Here is a 16,265-nt window from a genome sequence, read left to right on the forward strand (position 1 = left end):
ATCAGTAAGCCAGGTTAAATCTTTTCACCTTTCTCTCCCATCCAAACTTCTTTGTGTTGTTCCTCACCGGCAGTGAGAGCCATCCCTCTAGTCTCATTTCTGAGAGTGAAAGAGGGGGAAACATTAAAACAGCAGGCTAATGTTGTGATAGATCTACATGCTTGAGTTTGTACATATTCCCAGGAAACATAACTTTTTCAATTTCAGTCCACAAAAATGATGTAAACAGCAGATGCAGAAAATGTCCACAGCAACTCTGCACACATTATGTATGGACTCAACTGCAAAACATGCAGGTTTAATAGCTGGTGTTTCAGCTGCAGAGAAGTTTTCCTTCATAAATGGACAAAATATCAGTCAACCAGTCAAATAAATCAATCAATGTATCAAATCACGCAAATCATCGGAGTCATTAGTAGCCTATTAAAGTGATCCTGTATACATACTGGCAACTGGACAACACAAGTAAAAAACAATCACATGCCAAAGACAGTAGGAAAGATATCTGGCACTCCAGGACAAGAAAGCAAGTCACACACCCCCCCCCCCCCCCCCCACCATGTTCAATAGAATAAAGGTGCAATCTTTCATGTACTTAAAAAAGGGTGGTTACAGAAGGACTCTGAAGACAGCAGATTGGAAGGCCAAACCAGACTCCAAGTACTAAAACTGTTCAGAGAGATGGGGGGGGGGGGGGGGGGGGGGGGGGAAGAAAGGATAAACGAATACAATAGAAAATGCAAGAGGTATAGAAACATTACTGTAAAAGGTAAGTGTAAAAATAATTGAGTGAATAAACTGTGAAGACAGAAGCTCAAGTGGTCTTAGTTCTTTATTAAGCAATAAGGCCCAAGGGGGTGTGGTATATGGCCAATATACCATGGCTATGGGCTGTTAGGTGCTCTAAGTTAGCCCAATTATTGTTTTCACTAATTGGTCTTTCAATCAATCAGATCAGCTCTGAAAAATATTTGATGTGATTGGTCAAAAGACCAATTAGTGGAAAAAAATATGATTTAAACACAGCCTGTTTGCCTACATACATCAGTCAGACGAAGACAGCTTGGCTGTCGAAACATTGGATATTCAATTTTTTCATCTGAGCTCATAGAGTGTGCGGCTCTCCTTTATTTTCAAGTTTTCTACTCCGCTAGCCAGCACCTCGCCTAAATAGGTGTGCGTTTATTTTTCTTCTAGATTAGCCAGGCAACTGCCCCTAGGCACCACACAACGCAGACTGCCTGGATACAGCCCTTAGCCGTGGTCTATTGGCCATAAACCCTGAGGTACCTTATTGCTATTATAAACAGGTTACCAATGTAATTAGAACAGTAAACAAGTAATTGTGTCATACCCGTGGTATATTGTCTCATACCACGGCTTTCAGCCAATCAGCATCCAGGGCTCGAACGACAGTTTATAATTAGGCTTAGAGTTAAGAAAATAACTGAAAGTCAATTTAAACATACATGTGAGGTACAAGGCTATGTGAACAGGACTGCTTGTAAATTGGGTTTAGCACACATACAGTATAAAAGGGGTACTCCTTACCTGTGTAGGCGTCGTCCGCATCAAAGTCTGGACCACTGTTGATACTGGCTGATTCCAGGGAGGAAACGTTGGCGGAGCTGAGGAGGTTACGTAGCTGCTCTATGTCACTATCCTTACTGTCCAGGGCCATCTGCAGCTCAATGCGTACCTGACTCTCATCCGCTATTTGCTATTTGACACAAACAGGGGGAAAGGAAACACACATATGAAATGTCTGTATATTTTGAGGCCCCTGTTAGCTTAGTTGATCGCTCTTGGTGTGACTGACCACCTGCATGAGCTCTCTCTGGTAATTAATGATGGTGTTATATGTGGTTGTGTAATGGTAATGTGACAGTTAGTATAATGTTGTGTTGCGCTTGGACTGACCGCTTGCATGTCGTTGATCTCTCTCTGGTACTTGATGATGGAAGAGTTGAGTTTCTCCTTCTCCGATCTCAGCTCCAGCTGCAGCTTCCTATTCTCCTTTTCCTTCCTGCGTACGTCAGTGTCGTTGCCGCGCCGACTGCCTGCCGCACGTACCTCCTTCCTGTTCATGATCTCCGCCAGCTTGTTCACAGCCTGAAGCACAAAAGATTAATCAATAGTCATGAAGAACATTAAAACAATAGAAAATAAAGACAAGTGTCTTCAACACAATTTCCTTGCTGTGCAACATCGTAAAACTTCGAACAAATGACATTATATCTGCCTTACCTGGGTCTTCAGTGTTCTCTCTGACTGGAGCTGCTTCTCAAACGTGAGCTTCATCTGGCTCATCTGCTGTTCGTCATCCTTGGACGTCTGCAGCTCTGAACACATGGCAAATAGAATAGAAATATAGTTAACACTTTTTAACCAAACACATGCACACCCGCCCACACAGGCTGGATGCAGAAATTCACCTTCAAGCGTCTCCCTGAGTTTGTTGTTGAGCTCCTCCTTCTCATTGGCCAGGTTAGCCACGTCGCTGGTGAGGGTTCGGTTGGCCTCCTCCAGCTGGGCAGGAAAGAACAGACAAAAAGTGAGACCAATCCAATAGTATTTAGCTGCAGAAAGCATCCTCACGGCCCAGTAGGTTTCACTTCAGTCACTCACAGATCTATTGGTCACAATGCTCAATTCCGTTGTCGTTTACTCCTGGTCCTAGCTATAGTCCCAGCCCAATACTATAGTAGCACACAAGCAAACCTGATTAAGCTTATCAAGGTCCTGATGATTATTCAATCAGTTGAATTCTGTGTTTTCTAAAGCACTAAGCAGGGACAAAAGCCCAATCCCACTGCAGCCCTCCAGGAACAGGACACCAGGCAGGGTTCGTACAGACAGTGGCAAGTCAAATTCAAGGACTTTCAAGTACTTTTTCAAACGCTAATATTTATTTTCAAGGACCATCAATTTGTAAGTTTCTATTATGCAATTGTTTTTAGTCACCAACAGATGGCAGTATATCTCCACAACCTCATGAAAAAAACAAAGTGATGATGTTGATTGACTTCCTTATATGAACTGTAACTGAGTAACATCTTTGAAATTGTTGCATGTTGCTTTTATTTTCTTGCTCAGTGTATATAATATTAACTCGACTTCATATTTAAATAGTCTTTATACTGTATTTCACTACATTTTAGGTCCCACAGGCTGTCCCAACACATAATGGCATGAAAGTGAATTCTGACAGTGTAAAAGGTCTTGAGATTACCCTAAAATGTTGTATTCTATACTTATTTGAAGAGAAATTAGTTAACGTGTTTGATTTAAAACTCTCAGGGAACCATATTTACATTTTAGAGGACCCCACATGGGTCCCAAACCCCAAGTTTGGTTACTACTAACCTCTCCCCCTGCTTGCTTCAATGCATCCTTTCTCTGTGCATCTCCTTTGCCTCCTTCATTGCAGCCTGACTCAGCACTATCTGTCTCACTACTCTCTATAAAGGAAAGGTATTTTGTTAGGGTACTATAAGTTCTCATATCTTGTTTATAGCTAGCTTAATTTCAGTCAACTGCTCTTGCTGCTCTCGTTCAACGTTAGCTTCTAACTTTATCCTTCTAGTCAGATAGTTATAGCTAGCTACCTGGCTAATAGCCAAAGCTCTTGAGCTACCTTAGCTAGCTAGATATCTGACTGACATATCAGCAACCAGTTGTACACTCATTCTCCAAGAGTCACGGGGGGTTTGTTTGGGCGATGTCTGTTGACAAAACAGGAGTCGAGGGATGTTAAAATAATGCCTAGTGTCAGCGGAGTCTCTGCTACTTGCCACTGTAGGTCTGGGCTGAGGTAGCTCGTTTCACCTCTCTGCTTATGTCGTGGGCTGAGGTACCTCGTTTCACCGCTCTGCTTATGTCGTGGGATGAGGTAGCTCGTTTCACCTCTCTGCTTATGTCGTGGGATGAGGTAGCTCGTTTCACCTCTCTGCTTATGTCGTGGGCTGAGTTTCCATTGGAAACTGGTGAATGAATGTGCTGCTAACAAGGCAAATCTGGGGGATCAGGTGAGCATACATGAATCATTCATGATTCCACTCGTTTGCAGAAGTAGACGCAATTACAACTCGGCTCAAGATGCCTTCTGAGCGTTTATCAACGCTGGGAACGCAATAAGTGGGTAAAAAATCATTAACAAAATAAAAAGGTGAATAAATGCTATTTCATAAATAAATAAAATCCCTGGTTGGTCTGGCAAAACCCATTCATAAACATCAATATCCTGCCAGGCAGCATTGAATCTACATTTGCCTGCCATTTTACCTATGGATGTGACGTATGGATGTGACGTTCGGCAGCGCCTAATCAGTCACTTCTGTACCTGTCTGGCTAAGTAGCAGTGTGGGTGGAATGAGCGATCTCACCTGGCAACCAGAGAGCGAAACACGGGAGGAAATAAAACTTGGAGGTCTGCCTGGAAATTAATTCGCAAGACCAATACATTTTTCTAATATTTTTCATATTAACATAGTGGATCTTTTTCTGTTCTCCTCCTCCTTTTCAAGTACCAACTTGAGAAAATGTCTGACTTTCAAGGTATTCCAGCATATGAATTTCTGTGCCAAATTCAAGTACCTTGTGCAAATCCTGATCAGAGGAACATGGACCACTGCTGACTCACCGAGCCGATGGTGATGTCCTTCTCGCCCAGCTCCTGCTTGTGTCGGGCCATCATCTCCTTGAGCTCCAGCTCCTTCATGATCTTCTCCTTCTCCAGGTCGGAGTACTGCTCCTCAGCGATGGAGCGAGCCAGCTGCTCCGAGTCTGCTTTGGTCAGAGTGATCTCCAGCTGCGCCGCCAGGGAGTCCCTGGGGGGGGGGGGGGGGGTCAAATATGTCACATCATGGTGAATTGAACATGGGTGTTGGTTGTGTTCTTTTTTTGTGTCGTTTCTGTAAATAAATCAATAACGATATTCATTACAAAAACTCTGTAAAGAGGAAGAAGGCTTAAACCAGACCCTAGAGAAGCCCATCCTCTTCTGGATATCTGGTCAGATGTTTAAGTTCAGCAGGACTTGAGTTGTAGACTAATGTCAGTAAACAGTGTAGGGCAACGCCACTTCCTTGTACTCACCTCTCCTCTTGTAACTCCTGAAGTGACTGCTGTATGTCCTTGTAGAGTTTGCTCTTCTCTTCACATTCCTCCTTCAACTCCCGCACCTGGGTCTTATACAGCGTCTGGGCAACACAAAGAGATGAGCATCTTCAAAACACAAATTCACACTTCAAGTGTGCAAGAATGCAAGTTCTCAAGTTAGGATTCCACTGTCAAAAACCAACCATTAAGTGTTATAGCTGCAGCAGACTTACAGAAAAATACTGCTCAGCCTCCAGCTGGTCCTGAAGTTCCTTCATTTGGCCATCTGAGTCCTGCCTTTCTCTGTGGTCACAAACACAAATGAATCCTTCGTGTTTGTTTTATTGTTACGCCATTTTCTGTCTGCATTATTATTTGCAAAAAAAGTAAAACATTAAAGGGAGTGAAAAGAAAGTCAGAATGTTGACTGACTTGCGTAGCTCCTGGTTCTGTTTCTCCAGGCTGCGTTTGATTTCCAGCAGGTGGTTGGCCTCCTGTTTCAGCTGCTTCTCAGAGGTCTTCAGGGCATTTAGCTGCTGGTTCTGGGCCTTCAGGTCGTTCTGAGTAAGACTGCGCTTCTGGGTCTCTTGCTCGATCTTCAGGGTCAGGTTCTTCACCTCCTCGGTGAGCCTCTCCTTGTTCCTGCGAAGCTCGTCTAGTTTCTGCAGGGACTGCTTGTAGTCACAGTCGAGCATGCTGCTATGTTTCTCCAGCTCCAACATCCTGTTCTCCACACGCAGCTTTGACGCCCTCTCCTCCTGCAGCTTCTGCTCCATATCTGGGGGAAGAGAGCAAGAGGAGTGATTTATTTAATTCAATTTCACCCTGCTAACCAGAGTCTAGTTTCTTTACCGAAGACTGATTCCTGTCCTTTGTCATACCTGAGAACTCAGGAATGGTCTTACCCTTCATGGCCTCAGACTTGGCACCTTCGATCGACTCAATCTTGCTCTTGTCCGCGAGCCGTGCCTTGGTGGCTTTGTGTGATGCCTCCTCCTGCTCCAGCCCCTGCTGCAACACCTTCAGCTTGTACGTCATGTCTATCTCCTTGTTGTTCTTCTCCTACAGGAGTGAATATGAAAGAGGGTTTAAAAAAAAGTAATAAAAGTACAGAAATGATAGATGTAGTGATATGAATCAGTATGGATGTTTGTTTACCTTCTCCAGATCAGTGAGTTTCTCCTGTAGTTGTCTCTTCTCAGTCTCTGCCTTGGAAAGGGCCTGTCTCACCTGCCAAACCTCATCCTCCAGCCCCGAGATTCGCCCTACAGAGAGAAAAATTTCACCAAAGGCCAAATCATGCTGCGAGAGATGTACATGTGAATACATGCAGTCTCTCCCATACAAACACAACCCCACTCACCCTGCATGTCTGTGATGGTCTCAGAGCCCTGGCTGTGTTCTCTCCTCTCAGCCTCCAGTGCTGCCTGCAGCCCGATGAACTCCTTCTCCAGCGTGAGCTTGGAGCGCTCCAGTAGGCAGCACTTGTCCTGCAGCTCTCTGCCCCCAGCCTCCAGAGCTTGCAGCTGCTTGCCTGTTTCCGTCTGGGCCTTCCTCAGCCTTGTGGCCACCTCCTGCTCCGCACGCAACAGAGCATTGGCCTCGTCCAGCTGAAATATTATGGAGAACACGGCAGTCACTTTGTAATGTGCATTCCAATCGCACACAAACACATGCACATAAACACTCAGTATACATACGTGGACATATGCACATTAACATATACAAACAGATGAGCACTTAAACACACACAAAGCCATTTTATCCTAAAGCAGAAACACACACCTGTCTTTGTAAGTGAATGTTTTTCTCATTGGATATGTGTGAGTTCTGATTTCTCTTCTTCATTTCGTCCAGCTGGTCTCGTAGGCTGTTGACTGCAGACCACATCACAAGTTAGATATGAAAGTATACTGTGTGTGTGTGTGTGTGTGTGTGTGTGTGTGTGTGTTTTCAGCCAGCGATCCTCACCCTCGTTCTCCAGGCAGCGTTTCCTGTCTGCCTCACTCTCTGCCTTGCGATGGCTCTCCACAGTCTTGTGCTGCAGTAGAGCCTTCTCTCTCTCCAGCTGCCTCAGACTCGACTCCAGAGCCTTCCTGCTACTCACCTGTCAACGTACCACCACAAAGGAAAGTGTTGGAATGGAACAACTTGTATTCTTTCTTGGTTGCCATTTTTCTCAGTTTTGTGCTGTAGTTGTGTGCTATATTGCTACTGTAGCTCCAAAGTTCTCACTTCTTCATCAAGATCTTTGGAGGTTTTCTCTAGACGACTGGTGGCAGTTCTGCAGGAAGAGAGTGCAGGTCAACTTTATCTCCCACGATCATACATGTAACGCTAATGGTTTTTAGTAAGTGTGTATAATGACTACCTGCACTTGTGCTCCAGCTCATCTTTGGTCTGCATCTCATTATTGAGCTGCTCTTCCAGCTGGTGGAGTTTCTTCTGCAGCTTGGCTGACTGAGCAAGGAGGAAGAGGAGTAGGGAAGGGAAGGGAAAGCACAACCGTTACGATACACTTCACCTGGACTCTGCTCTGACACTATAGCTTATAATTTTACCACAATTTGATCAAAGCCAATTGATTTCAAAACAGAGATGAGTCAAGAAAGAGAATACTTACCATCACAATATCCTGCAGCAGATGATAAATTAATTAAGTTAGTTCGGCAAAACAATTTCAGTCAGCATAGAAGTCAATGAGCGGACAGCCTTTCCAGGATTAGCTTGTTGTTTAGCTACTGGAGGAAAGCTCCATTAAATGTTTCATCATCGCTAAGAACCTGATAGATTGTGTACAACTCCTCAGCTCAACTACAGGAATTATACAATTATGACCAGTTATGACATTGTTATTATAGCTATACATTAGATTAATAAGCACAAAATAGAAATACCCACCTCTCCTTTCAAGGCTGTTGAGTTCACAGTCACAACTGTTGAGTTATTCACACCGCTTAGTAACCTGGAGGAAACACATTGGTGTTTGAGGAACTAACAGCTCACACACACTTTCATACTCCTTAACACAATCAAAGCTTTGTGAAACTTAGTAACTCATGTGTAGTGGATGGCTGAGGTCAAAATATTGTCCATGATGAGGACGGGGGTGTGATAGGGAGACATGCAATTTCAAGTCTTACTGGTCCTCCTTAAAGTATGTGAAGCCGACGAAGGGAAGCTGGTTGCCCACAAAGGCCTTAGGAGTAGGGAAGGTCTCCACGTCACCCTTGTCATCTTCTATCTCATCAAAGTTACTGGTGTCAATGTCACTGCTCAATTCTGGAACCACAGGAGCGGCCGCTGAACAGTAGCAATGCGGGAGATGGGAAAGAAAAAAAATATTGTTTGTGTTATTCATGTCATTTCTAGGTATCCATATGTAATAGATTGTGTATTGTACCAGGATGATAACATTTGTATGATAAAATAATTACATTAAATTGACTTGACAGAGACACCTACTGTTTCTAATGCTGTCAAAGTTCCATTGGTCATTCTTGAAAAAGGGGTGTCGTTTGATCTCCTCCACCCCGTTGCGGCCCAGTCGTACCTCCCTAAACGCCAAATAAAGGGCCATGGACTTCTGTTATGAGAGCTGGGACAGTTCCGTCTGAACACAGTGGATATTGGTCGGTTTATTAGGACTACTACAAACATTTGTTTGCAAACTGAAACTTAAAGTTTTTGTAACTGTGGTTACTTGATTTATGTTTTTTTATCCTTGCTACCTGTCTGTCAAGAAGGCACAGATTAAGTTTTTGGCATCTTTGGAGATCTCTACGTCATCTGGAAAGTTGAGGGAATTCTTGTGGTCCATGATCTTACTGTAGGTTCCAACAAGGGAGTCGGCATAGAACGGTGTGTCACCTAATAGGAACAAACACAGAAATGAGGTGCAAAATAATGACGACATGTTCTAAGCAATTTGCTTACAAGTTCTCTAATACATCTTTATAGGCAGACTTTAAATATCTTAGTTCCAGATAAACCATCCAGTAAAAGACTTCAGTTAGTGGAAATGAAGATTGAGGCATAAAGAAAGAGCGGAAACATACACACCAAGAAGTTAGACAACACCAACTCACCGACTAGCATCTCGAAGATGAAGACCCCTACAGACCACCAATCACACTCCCGTCCATAGTAACCATCTCCACCCTGCGACTTCAGAACCTCAGGAGAGATGTAGTCTGGAGTGCCAACCGCTGTGTCACAGTGCACCATCCCAGTCTGTAACCAGTCAATCCTTCAGTTAGATACACTAGCTCAAGCAAACCAGGTCTGAATCATCAAGTATATATACAGTTAAGATATAAGTGTTAACCTAAAGCACAGCGAGACACTAGAGATATTCTGCTGGAAGTATTGTGAGTAATGCTCTCTTCAGCACATTGCACAACTGGAACAATGGGAAAATATTGCCCTTACCGAGTCCATCTTCATGCAGGTTCCGAAGTCGGCCAGTTTGAGGTGTCCGTGGCGGTCCAGGAGCATGTTGTCAGGCTTGACGTCGCGGTGGATGAAACCCAGGGAGTGGATGGCATCCAGTGCCATGACCACCTCGGCCGTATAGAACCGGGCCCACTTCTCAGGCACATCATAGGTACTGGTGAGGTTCACCAGGTCCCCTCCAGGCATGTACTCCATCACCATGTAGAGGTAACGGTCATCTTGGAAGGCACAGCACAACTAGACATAGACCGGAAAGCAAAAACAATACAAGTTAAAGGGTCCTCTTACATCACACATTTCTGGTTCGATATGGTTTGTGCAGATTGTTTTGATACATTTTTGTCTAATGTGATATATTATCTAGTGTGTGTGTCATGTCTAGGGCTGTGGCGGTCACAACATTTCATCATCCTGTGATTGTCAAGCAAAAAACTGCCAGTCTCACGGTAATTAACAAACATGTTAAGTACTGATCTGACTATACCATATGGCTGTGGGCTACATTAGCTCATTCAGCGGACAAGATTTGCTTGCAATTCCGAGGCATTAGTTATAGTATGAAGAATACAATTGAATAAAATAGGATATTTTCTCCAAACATTTGAAGGGAGTGAGCGCATGCATGCAGCGATTTTGTGTTGAGCGGTTAACAAAGAAACAGGTACGCTTCATTTAGAGATATTAATGTAACTTTAGTTGTTCTGCAAACATTGGGCTATACATGTCATCAGTCTCTCATTCACAATGTGACAAGCACTTGATATTGTCTAGAATTTCTACCCCCAAGCCATAAGACCCCTGAACATCTAATCAAATGGCTACCCGGACCATTTGCATTGCCCCCCCCTCTACCAACACGTACAAATTATCTCAACTAACCTGTGTCCCCGCACACTGACTCTGTACCGGTAGACCCTGTACATAGCCTTGATACTGTTATTTTACTGCTGCTCTTTAATTATTTGTCTTTAAAAAAAAAAAAATTTTACTTAACACACATTTTTCTTAAAACTGCATTGTTGGTTAAGTGCTTGTCAGTAAGCATTTCACTGGAAGGTTTACAGCTGTTGTATTCGGCGCATGTGACAAATACAATTTGATGTGTGTGGCCGTAATCCCCCCACTAAAAAAATCTATGACTTTTGCAGCCAGTGGCCGTTTGTGCCCTTAGGCTGAATATAAGCATTATAATTCCCCTCTCCCTGCATGCTCCGAAGCACTGCTCTCTCACGTGGCTCTCCGTCACATGATCGGGTCCTTCTCACAGGCGTGAAACAGACACATCGGGGACTTAACTGCGTGCGTTCTTATTCAATTCTGAGGAGCATATTAAAAGATGTTGGAAGAACTGTCCATTTTTTACTTTTCGTCAGCCAACAATACGAGTAGGCCTAACAAACAGCAGAAGGATTAGCCTGTCAATCTACTATCCCCCATAATACAAAAAAATTGACCTATTCAATGCAATAAATATTCCAAACAGTCTGGGAGAGTCTGCGATAGATCCCAAATTAATACAACCACTAGCCTAAAAAAAAAAAAAAAACTTTTAAGCAATGAGCCTGATGCAACAGATGAGAACGTTCAGCTTAAAATGTTGATAAACTATTAAGCCATTTCTTTACATTATAAGCTCAGTAATGCGCTCATGTAGGCAGTAGGCTATATGCACAAATATTCCATTATCAAGAAAACACCATTATCAAGTGACAAATGTGATTACTCTTGTAATGCTTTTATTATAAAAGGTGCAATTTTAATGGTGAAAATGTTCTTCTCCAAACTTCAATTTCACGCTGCGTATGTATGCCAGTTAGGCTCTACACCCGATGTAAAGTGGATTAATGTGCTTCATTTTAAGAAGTTATTTGGCCACTTTAGCTGTGATACAAACCTTATCAAAACAGAATGACCTATGGGCTAGGCTATATGTGGTGTGCGACTATGATTTGAGAAATAAAAAAGGTATGCATTGTTTCTTGCCTCAGGCTGGGCATCATTCACAAGTGATAGGCAAATTTTGTCACCCATCAGACTATTCTTGATTTAATCTTGTCTACACATATACTAAATAATATGTGTGAAATTTGCACCGGTCTTGAAATCGGGGCAGGGGAAAAAAATGACATGTCATCTATGTATAGGGATGTGTATCGTTAAGATTTTACATGTATTACTACTTATACCAATACTGCTCATCGATCCGGTACTTCAACAGTATTCTTAACGGTTCTTTTTGTTACTTTTTATGGGGGAAAACAAAAAACAAATTAAGAACAGAATTAACATTGCTTTATTTTCTGAAATGTAAATTAATAAATAAACAATTATTTACAACAAAATAAACAGTAATGTTTTGAACAAATCACTATTATAGACTAATGTTGTGATGATGGAAATGTAAAACAAATCACTATTATAGACTAATGTTGTGATGATGGAAATGTAAACAAATCACTATTATAGACTAATGTTGTGATGATGGAAATGTAAACAAATCACTATTATAGACTAATGTTGTGATGATGGAAATGTAAGACAAATGAAATAAACTATATTTTCCTGCAAAAGAAAAGACAGTGGTATAGAGCAACACGGGTGGGGCATTAAGGTAGGCTGTAAAAGAAGAGACAGTGGTATAGAGCAACACGGGTGGGGCATTAAGGTAGGCTGTAAAAGAAGAGACAGTGGTACAGAGCAACACGGGTGGGGCATTCAGGTAGGCTGTAAAAGAAAAGACAGTGGTATAGAGCAACACGGGTGGGGCATTAAGGTAAGCTGTAAAAGAAAAGACAGTGGTATAGAGCAACACGGGTGGGGCATTCAGGTAGGCTGCAAAAGAAAAGACAGTGGTATAGAGCAACACGGGTGGGGCATTAAGGTAGGCTGTAAAAGAAAAGACAGTGGTACAGAGCAACACGGGTGGGGCATGCAGGTAGGCTGTAAAAGAAAAGACAGTGGTATAGAGCAACACGGGTGGGGCATGCAGGTAGGCTGTAAAAGAAAAGACAGTGGTATAGAGCAACACGGGTGGGGCATTAAGGTAGGCTGTAAAAGAAAAGACAGTGGTATAGAGCAACACGGGTGGGGCATTCAGGTAGGCTGTAAAAGAAGAGACAGTGGTATAGAGCAACACGGGTGGGGCATTAAGGTAGGCTGTAAAAGAAAAGACAGTGGTATAGAGCAACACGGGTGGGGCATTAAGGTAGGCTGTAAAAGAAAAGACAGTGGTATAGAGCAACACGGGTGGGGCATTCAGGTAGGCTGTAAAAGAAGAGACAGTGGTATAGAGCAACACGGGTGGGGCATTAAGGTAGGCTGTAAAAGAAAAGACAGTGGTATAGAGCAACACGGGTGGGGCATTCAGGTAGGCTGTAAAAGAAGAGACAGTGGTATAGAGCAACACGGGTGGGGCATTAAGGTAGGCTGTAAAAGAAAAGACAGTGGTACAGAGCAACACGGGTGGGGCATTAAGGTAGGCTGTAAAAGAAAAGAGTGGTACAGAGCAACACGGGTGGGGCATTCAGGTAGGCTGCAAAAGGACTAACAGTTCTTAGCAGTTCTTCTGGAGAAAGACCAACATAAACGCAACAAAAAAAGTAATGTCCTCTAAATGTCAACTGCATTTATTTTCAGCAAAATTAACATGTGTAAATATTTGTATGAACATAAAAAAGTTCAACAACAGATATGAACTGAACAAATGAAATGGAATAATATGTCCCTGAACGAAGGAGGGGGGGTCAAAATCAAAAGTAAGTCAGTATCTGGTGTAGTCAGCAGCTGCATTAAGTACTGCAGTGCGTCTCCTCCTCATGGACTGCACCAGATTTGCCAGTTCTTGCTGTGAGATGTTACCCCACACTTTCACCAAGGCACCTGCAAGTTCCCAAACATTTCTGGGTGGAATGGCCCTAGCCCTCACCCTCCGATCCAACAGGTCCCAGATGTGCTTAATGGGATTGAGATCCGCGCTCTTCACTGGCCATGGCAGAACACTGACATTCCTGTCTTGCAGGAAATCACGCACAGAACGAGCAGTATGGCTGGTGGCATTGTCATGCTGGAGGGTCATGTCAGGATGAGCCTGCAGGAAGGGTTCCACATGAGGGAGGAGGATGTCTTCCCTGTAACGCACAGCATTGAGATTGCCTGCAATGACAACAAGCTCAGTCCGATGATGCTGTGACACACCGCCCCAGACCATGACAGACCCTCCACCTCGATCCCGCTCCAGAGTTACAGGCCTCGGTGTAACGCTCATTCCTTTGACGTTAAACGCGAATCCGACCATCACCCCTGGTGAGACAAAACCGCGACTCGTCAGTGAAGAGCACTTTTTGCCAGTCCTGTCTGGTCCAGCGACGGTGGGTTTGTGCCCCTAGGCGACGTTGTTGCTGGTGAGGACCTGCCTTACAACAGGCCTACAAGCCCTCAGTCCAGCCTCTTTCAGCCTATTGCGGACAGTCTAAGCACTGATTGAGGGAATGTGCGTTCCTGGTGTAACTCGGGCAGTTGTTGTTGCCATCCTGTACCTGTCCCGCAGGTGTGATGTTCGGATGTACCGATCCTGTGCAGGTGTCATTACACGTGGTCTGCCACGGCGAGGACGATCAGCTGTCTGTCCTGTCTCCCTGTAGGGCTGTCTTAAGCGTCTCACAGTACGAACATTGCAATTTATTGCCCTGGCCACATCTGCAGTCCTCATGCCTCCTTGCAGCATGCCTAAGGCACATTCACACAAATGAGCAGGGACCCTGGGCATCTTTCTTTCTGTGTTTTTCAGAGTCAGTAGAAAGTGTCTTTAGTTTTCATAAGTGACCTTAATTGTCTACAGTCTGTCAGCTGTTAGTGTCTTAACGGCCGTTCCATAGGTGCATGTTCATTAATTGTTTATGGTTCATTTGGGACGGTTTATGGTTTACAGTGAAGATCTGAAGTTATTTGGATTTTTACAAAAGACAGGGTCCTGAAAATGCCTTTTTTATTTGCCTTCTCTGGCAGAAGTCGGGACCTCTTTTGGCTTATTGTGTTGCCTGCAGTCAAAAATACCCTCTCGCTAGGGGTGGAGGAGGCTTGAGCACAGAGGTAGCTTGTTGCAATGTTTGTGAGGGGCAGAGTAGCTCTCTTCTCCCACTACTACATCACAGGATCTTCAGTCATGGGGATGGGAGGCAGGCCTTTGTAGAGCTCGACCTCTAGGTCAACACGCTCGCTGAGGGTGAGGGACGAGGTGTCCTTTTGGATCGTCAACCTCAACTCCCTGTCCTCCAAGGCAATCCTTGTTTTGTACAATGGAGGGACTGTCTCCTCCATTTCCTCTCCTTCAGACTCCTCTGTGTCTGTCTGCTCCGGCTCCTCTGACAGCCCTGGTGTTGCTCCTGTCACATCGGCCTCAACAGTTGCCGGCATCACTCACCGGCCTCCCTTTAAATCCGGGGTCCAATGCTGTGGACTCATGCAGGAAGGCTTGAATGTTCCCATCCTGATAGCGCTCGGAGAGGTTCTCCCACACCTTCTCTTTGATGGTTGCCACAAACGTATCTTCATGCTTCACAGTGAAGTGCTCTTCCAGTTTTTGAGGATGGGTTTGATCTGTCCACAGGTGGCATTCTTTTCACATGACACACAGTGTGGATGTATGGAGGATTCTCATGAACTGGACAAACTCCTCAGGCTTAAGGAAGTGCTCGTCCTTCAGACGGTCCAGGTTGTCCTTGGACATTGATTTTCGTAATCGTGGGTTCAACGCTGCTGCTTGGATCGCTGGATACTGCTCCATGAATCTCTCTATCATTAGATAGAGTTCCATCTGGTCTTGACATCAAGGATGAGTGTGTTGCAGAAGGCCTGAACAACAAACATACATTTAATTACCGCATACTTGAATTAAATTGTTAAATGTGGGAATTTCAAAATAATACTTTAATAGATTGAACTGGCTTTTTACCAAGGAGCTGCTGCTTTTCCTTCAAGACTGTTTTGGACATCGAGGATCTCTTGAACCACACAACCACTGCTTTGATTCGGGCTGCCCATTTATCAATTGAAGAATTTTTGTAGATTCTCTGTGCTGCCAGATTCATTGTGTGTGCAAAGCATCCTATTTTTAGGATGTGTAGCCTCTTGATGGCAATATCCATATTGCTAGCATTATCAACAGTCACAGCTATAATCTTGCTCGGCTCTGTCTCAAACTCTTCCAGAATGTCTGAGATCTCCTCTGCCACTACTTCGCCAGTTTGCAATTTGTACACTGCCCTGGTGTGGAGGATCTTCTGTTTTACACTGCCCTGGCTTGTGTAGTGCACTTTAACAGTGAGATAGTGGTCCTCACAGAGGCTGGGCCACCCATCTGATGTGATGGCCAGCTTCGGCACATCCTTCAGCTCAGCGATCACATTGGCCATTTCTACACCCTACCAGGTAGGAATTAATGTGTCACTGAGGTAACTCCTAGAGGGAGGCGTATACCGTTGAAGTCAGAAGTTTACATACACTCAATTAGTATTTGGTAGCATTGCCTTAATTGTTTAACTTGGGTCAAACATTTTGGGTAGCCTTCCACAAGCTTCCCACAATAAGTTGTGTGAATTTTGGCCCATTCCTCCTGACAGAGCTGATGTAACTGAGTCAGGTTTGTAGGCCTCCTTGCTCGCACATGCTTTTTCAGTTCTGCCCACAGAGTTTCTATAGGATGGAGGTCAGGG

At 44.0% G+C, this 16,265-nt stretch overlaps 1 protein-coding gene and 1 pseudogene across 2 annotated transcripts in view; both read right to left on the minus strand.

The window, feature by feature from the left end:
• LOC110505685 (rho-associated protein kinase 2) overlaps nucleotides 1-16,265 on the minus strand; it is a 53,129-nt gene that overhangs the window by 4,832 nt on the left and 32,032 nt on the right. Inside the window, exons 5-27 of one of the 2 annotated variants that reach the window (XM_021585071.3) lie at nucleotides 9,532-9,792; nucleotides 9,189-9,333; nucleotides 8,832-8,970; nucleotides 8,566-8,657; nucleotides 8,244-8,403; nucleotides 8,002-8,065; nucleotides 7,724-7,735; nucleotides 7,472-7,560; nucleotides 7,336-7,384; nucleotides 7,072-7,207; nucleotides 6,886-6,977; nucleotides 6,464-6,710; nucleotides 6,259-6,365; nucleotides 6,006-6,162; nucleotides 5,533-5,878; nucleotides 5,334-5,403; nucleotides 5,098-5,201; nucleotides 4,643-4,829; nucleotides 2,436-2,529; nucleotides 2,248-2,342; nucleotides 1,921-2,112; nucleotides 1,552-1,720; nucleotides 29-99 (exon numbers count right to left, since the gene is read on the minus strand). In XM_021585071.3, the coding sequence (XP_021440746.2) occupies nucleotides 29-99; nucleotides 1,552-1,720; nucleotides 1,921-2,112; nucleotides 2,248-2,342; nucleotides 2,436-2,529; nucleotides 4,643-4,829; nucleotides 5,098-5,201; nucleotides 5,334-5,403; nucleotides 5,533-5,878; nucleotides 6,006-6,162; nucleotides 6,259-6,365; nucleotides 6,464-6,710; nucleotides 6,886-6,977; nucleotides 7,072-7,207; nucleotides 7,336-7,384; nucleotides 7,472-7,560; nucleotides 7,724-7,735; nucleotides 8,002-8,065; nucleotides 8,244-8,403; nucleotides 8,566-8,657; nucleotides 8,832-8,970; nucleotides 9,189-9,333; nucleotides 9,532-9,792 (3,078 nt within the window). Of the gene's footprint in view, nucleotides 1-28; nucleotides 100-1,551; nucleotides 1,721-1,920; nucleotides 2,113-2,247; nucleotides 2,343-2,435; nucleotides 2,530-4,642; nucleotides 4,830-5,097; nucleotides 5,202-5,333; nucleotides 5,404-5,532; nucleotides 5,879-6,005; nucleotides 6,163-6,258; nucleotides 6,366-6,463; nucleotides 6,711-6,885; nucleotides 6,978-7,071; nucleotides 7,208-7,335; nucleotides 7,385-7,471; nucleotides 7,561-7,723; nucleotides 7,769-8,001; nucleotides 8,066-8,243; nucleotides 8,404-8,565; nucleotides 8,658-8,831; nucleotides 8,971-9,188; nucleotides 9,334-9,531; nucleotides 9,793-16,265 lie in introns of those variants that run through there. The other variant, XM_021585072.3, reaches the window with a different exon arrangement.
• On the minus strand, nucleotides 14,695-15,367 carry LOC149972111 (uncharacterized; annotated as a pseudogene).

The sequence above is a fragment of the Oncorhynchus mykiss genome, chromosome 25 (genome assembly GCF_057628025.1).
Source record: "Oncorhynchus mykiss isolate SJ-2025 chromosome 25, ASM5762802v1, whole genome shotgun sequence".
Taxonomy (NCBI): Eukaryota; Metazoa; Chordata; class Actinopteri; order Salmoniformes; family Salmonidae; genus Oncorhynchus; species Oncorhynchus mykiss.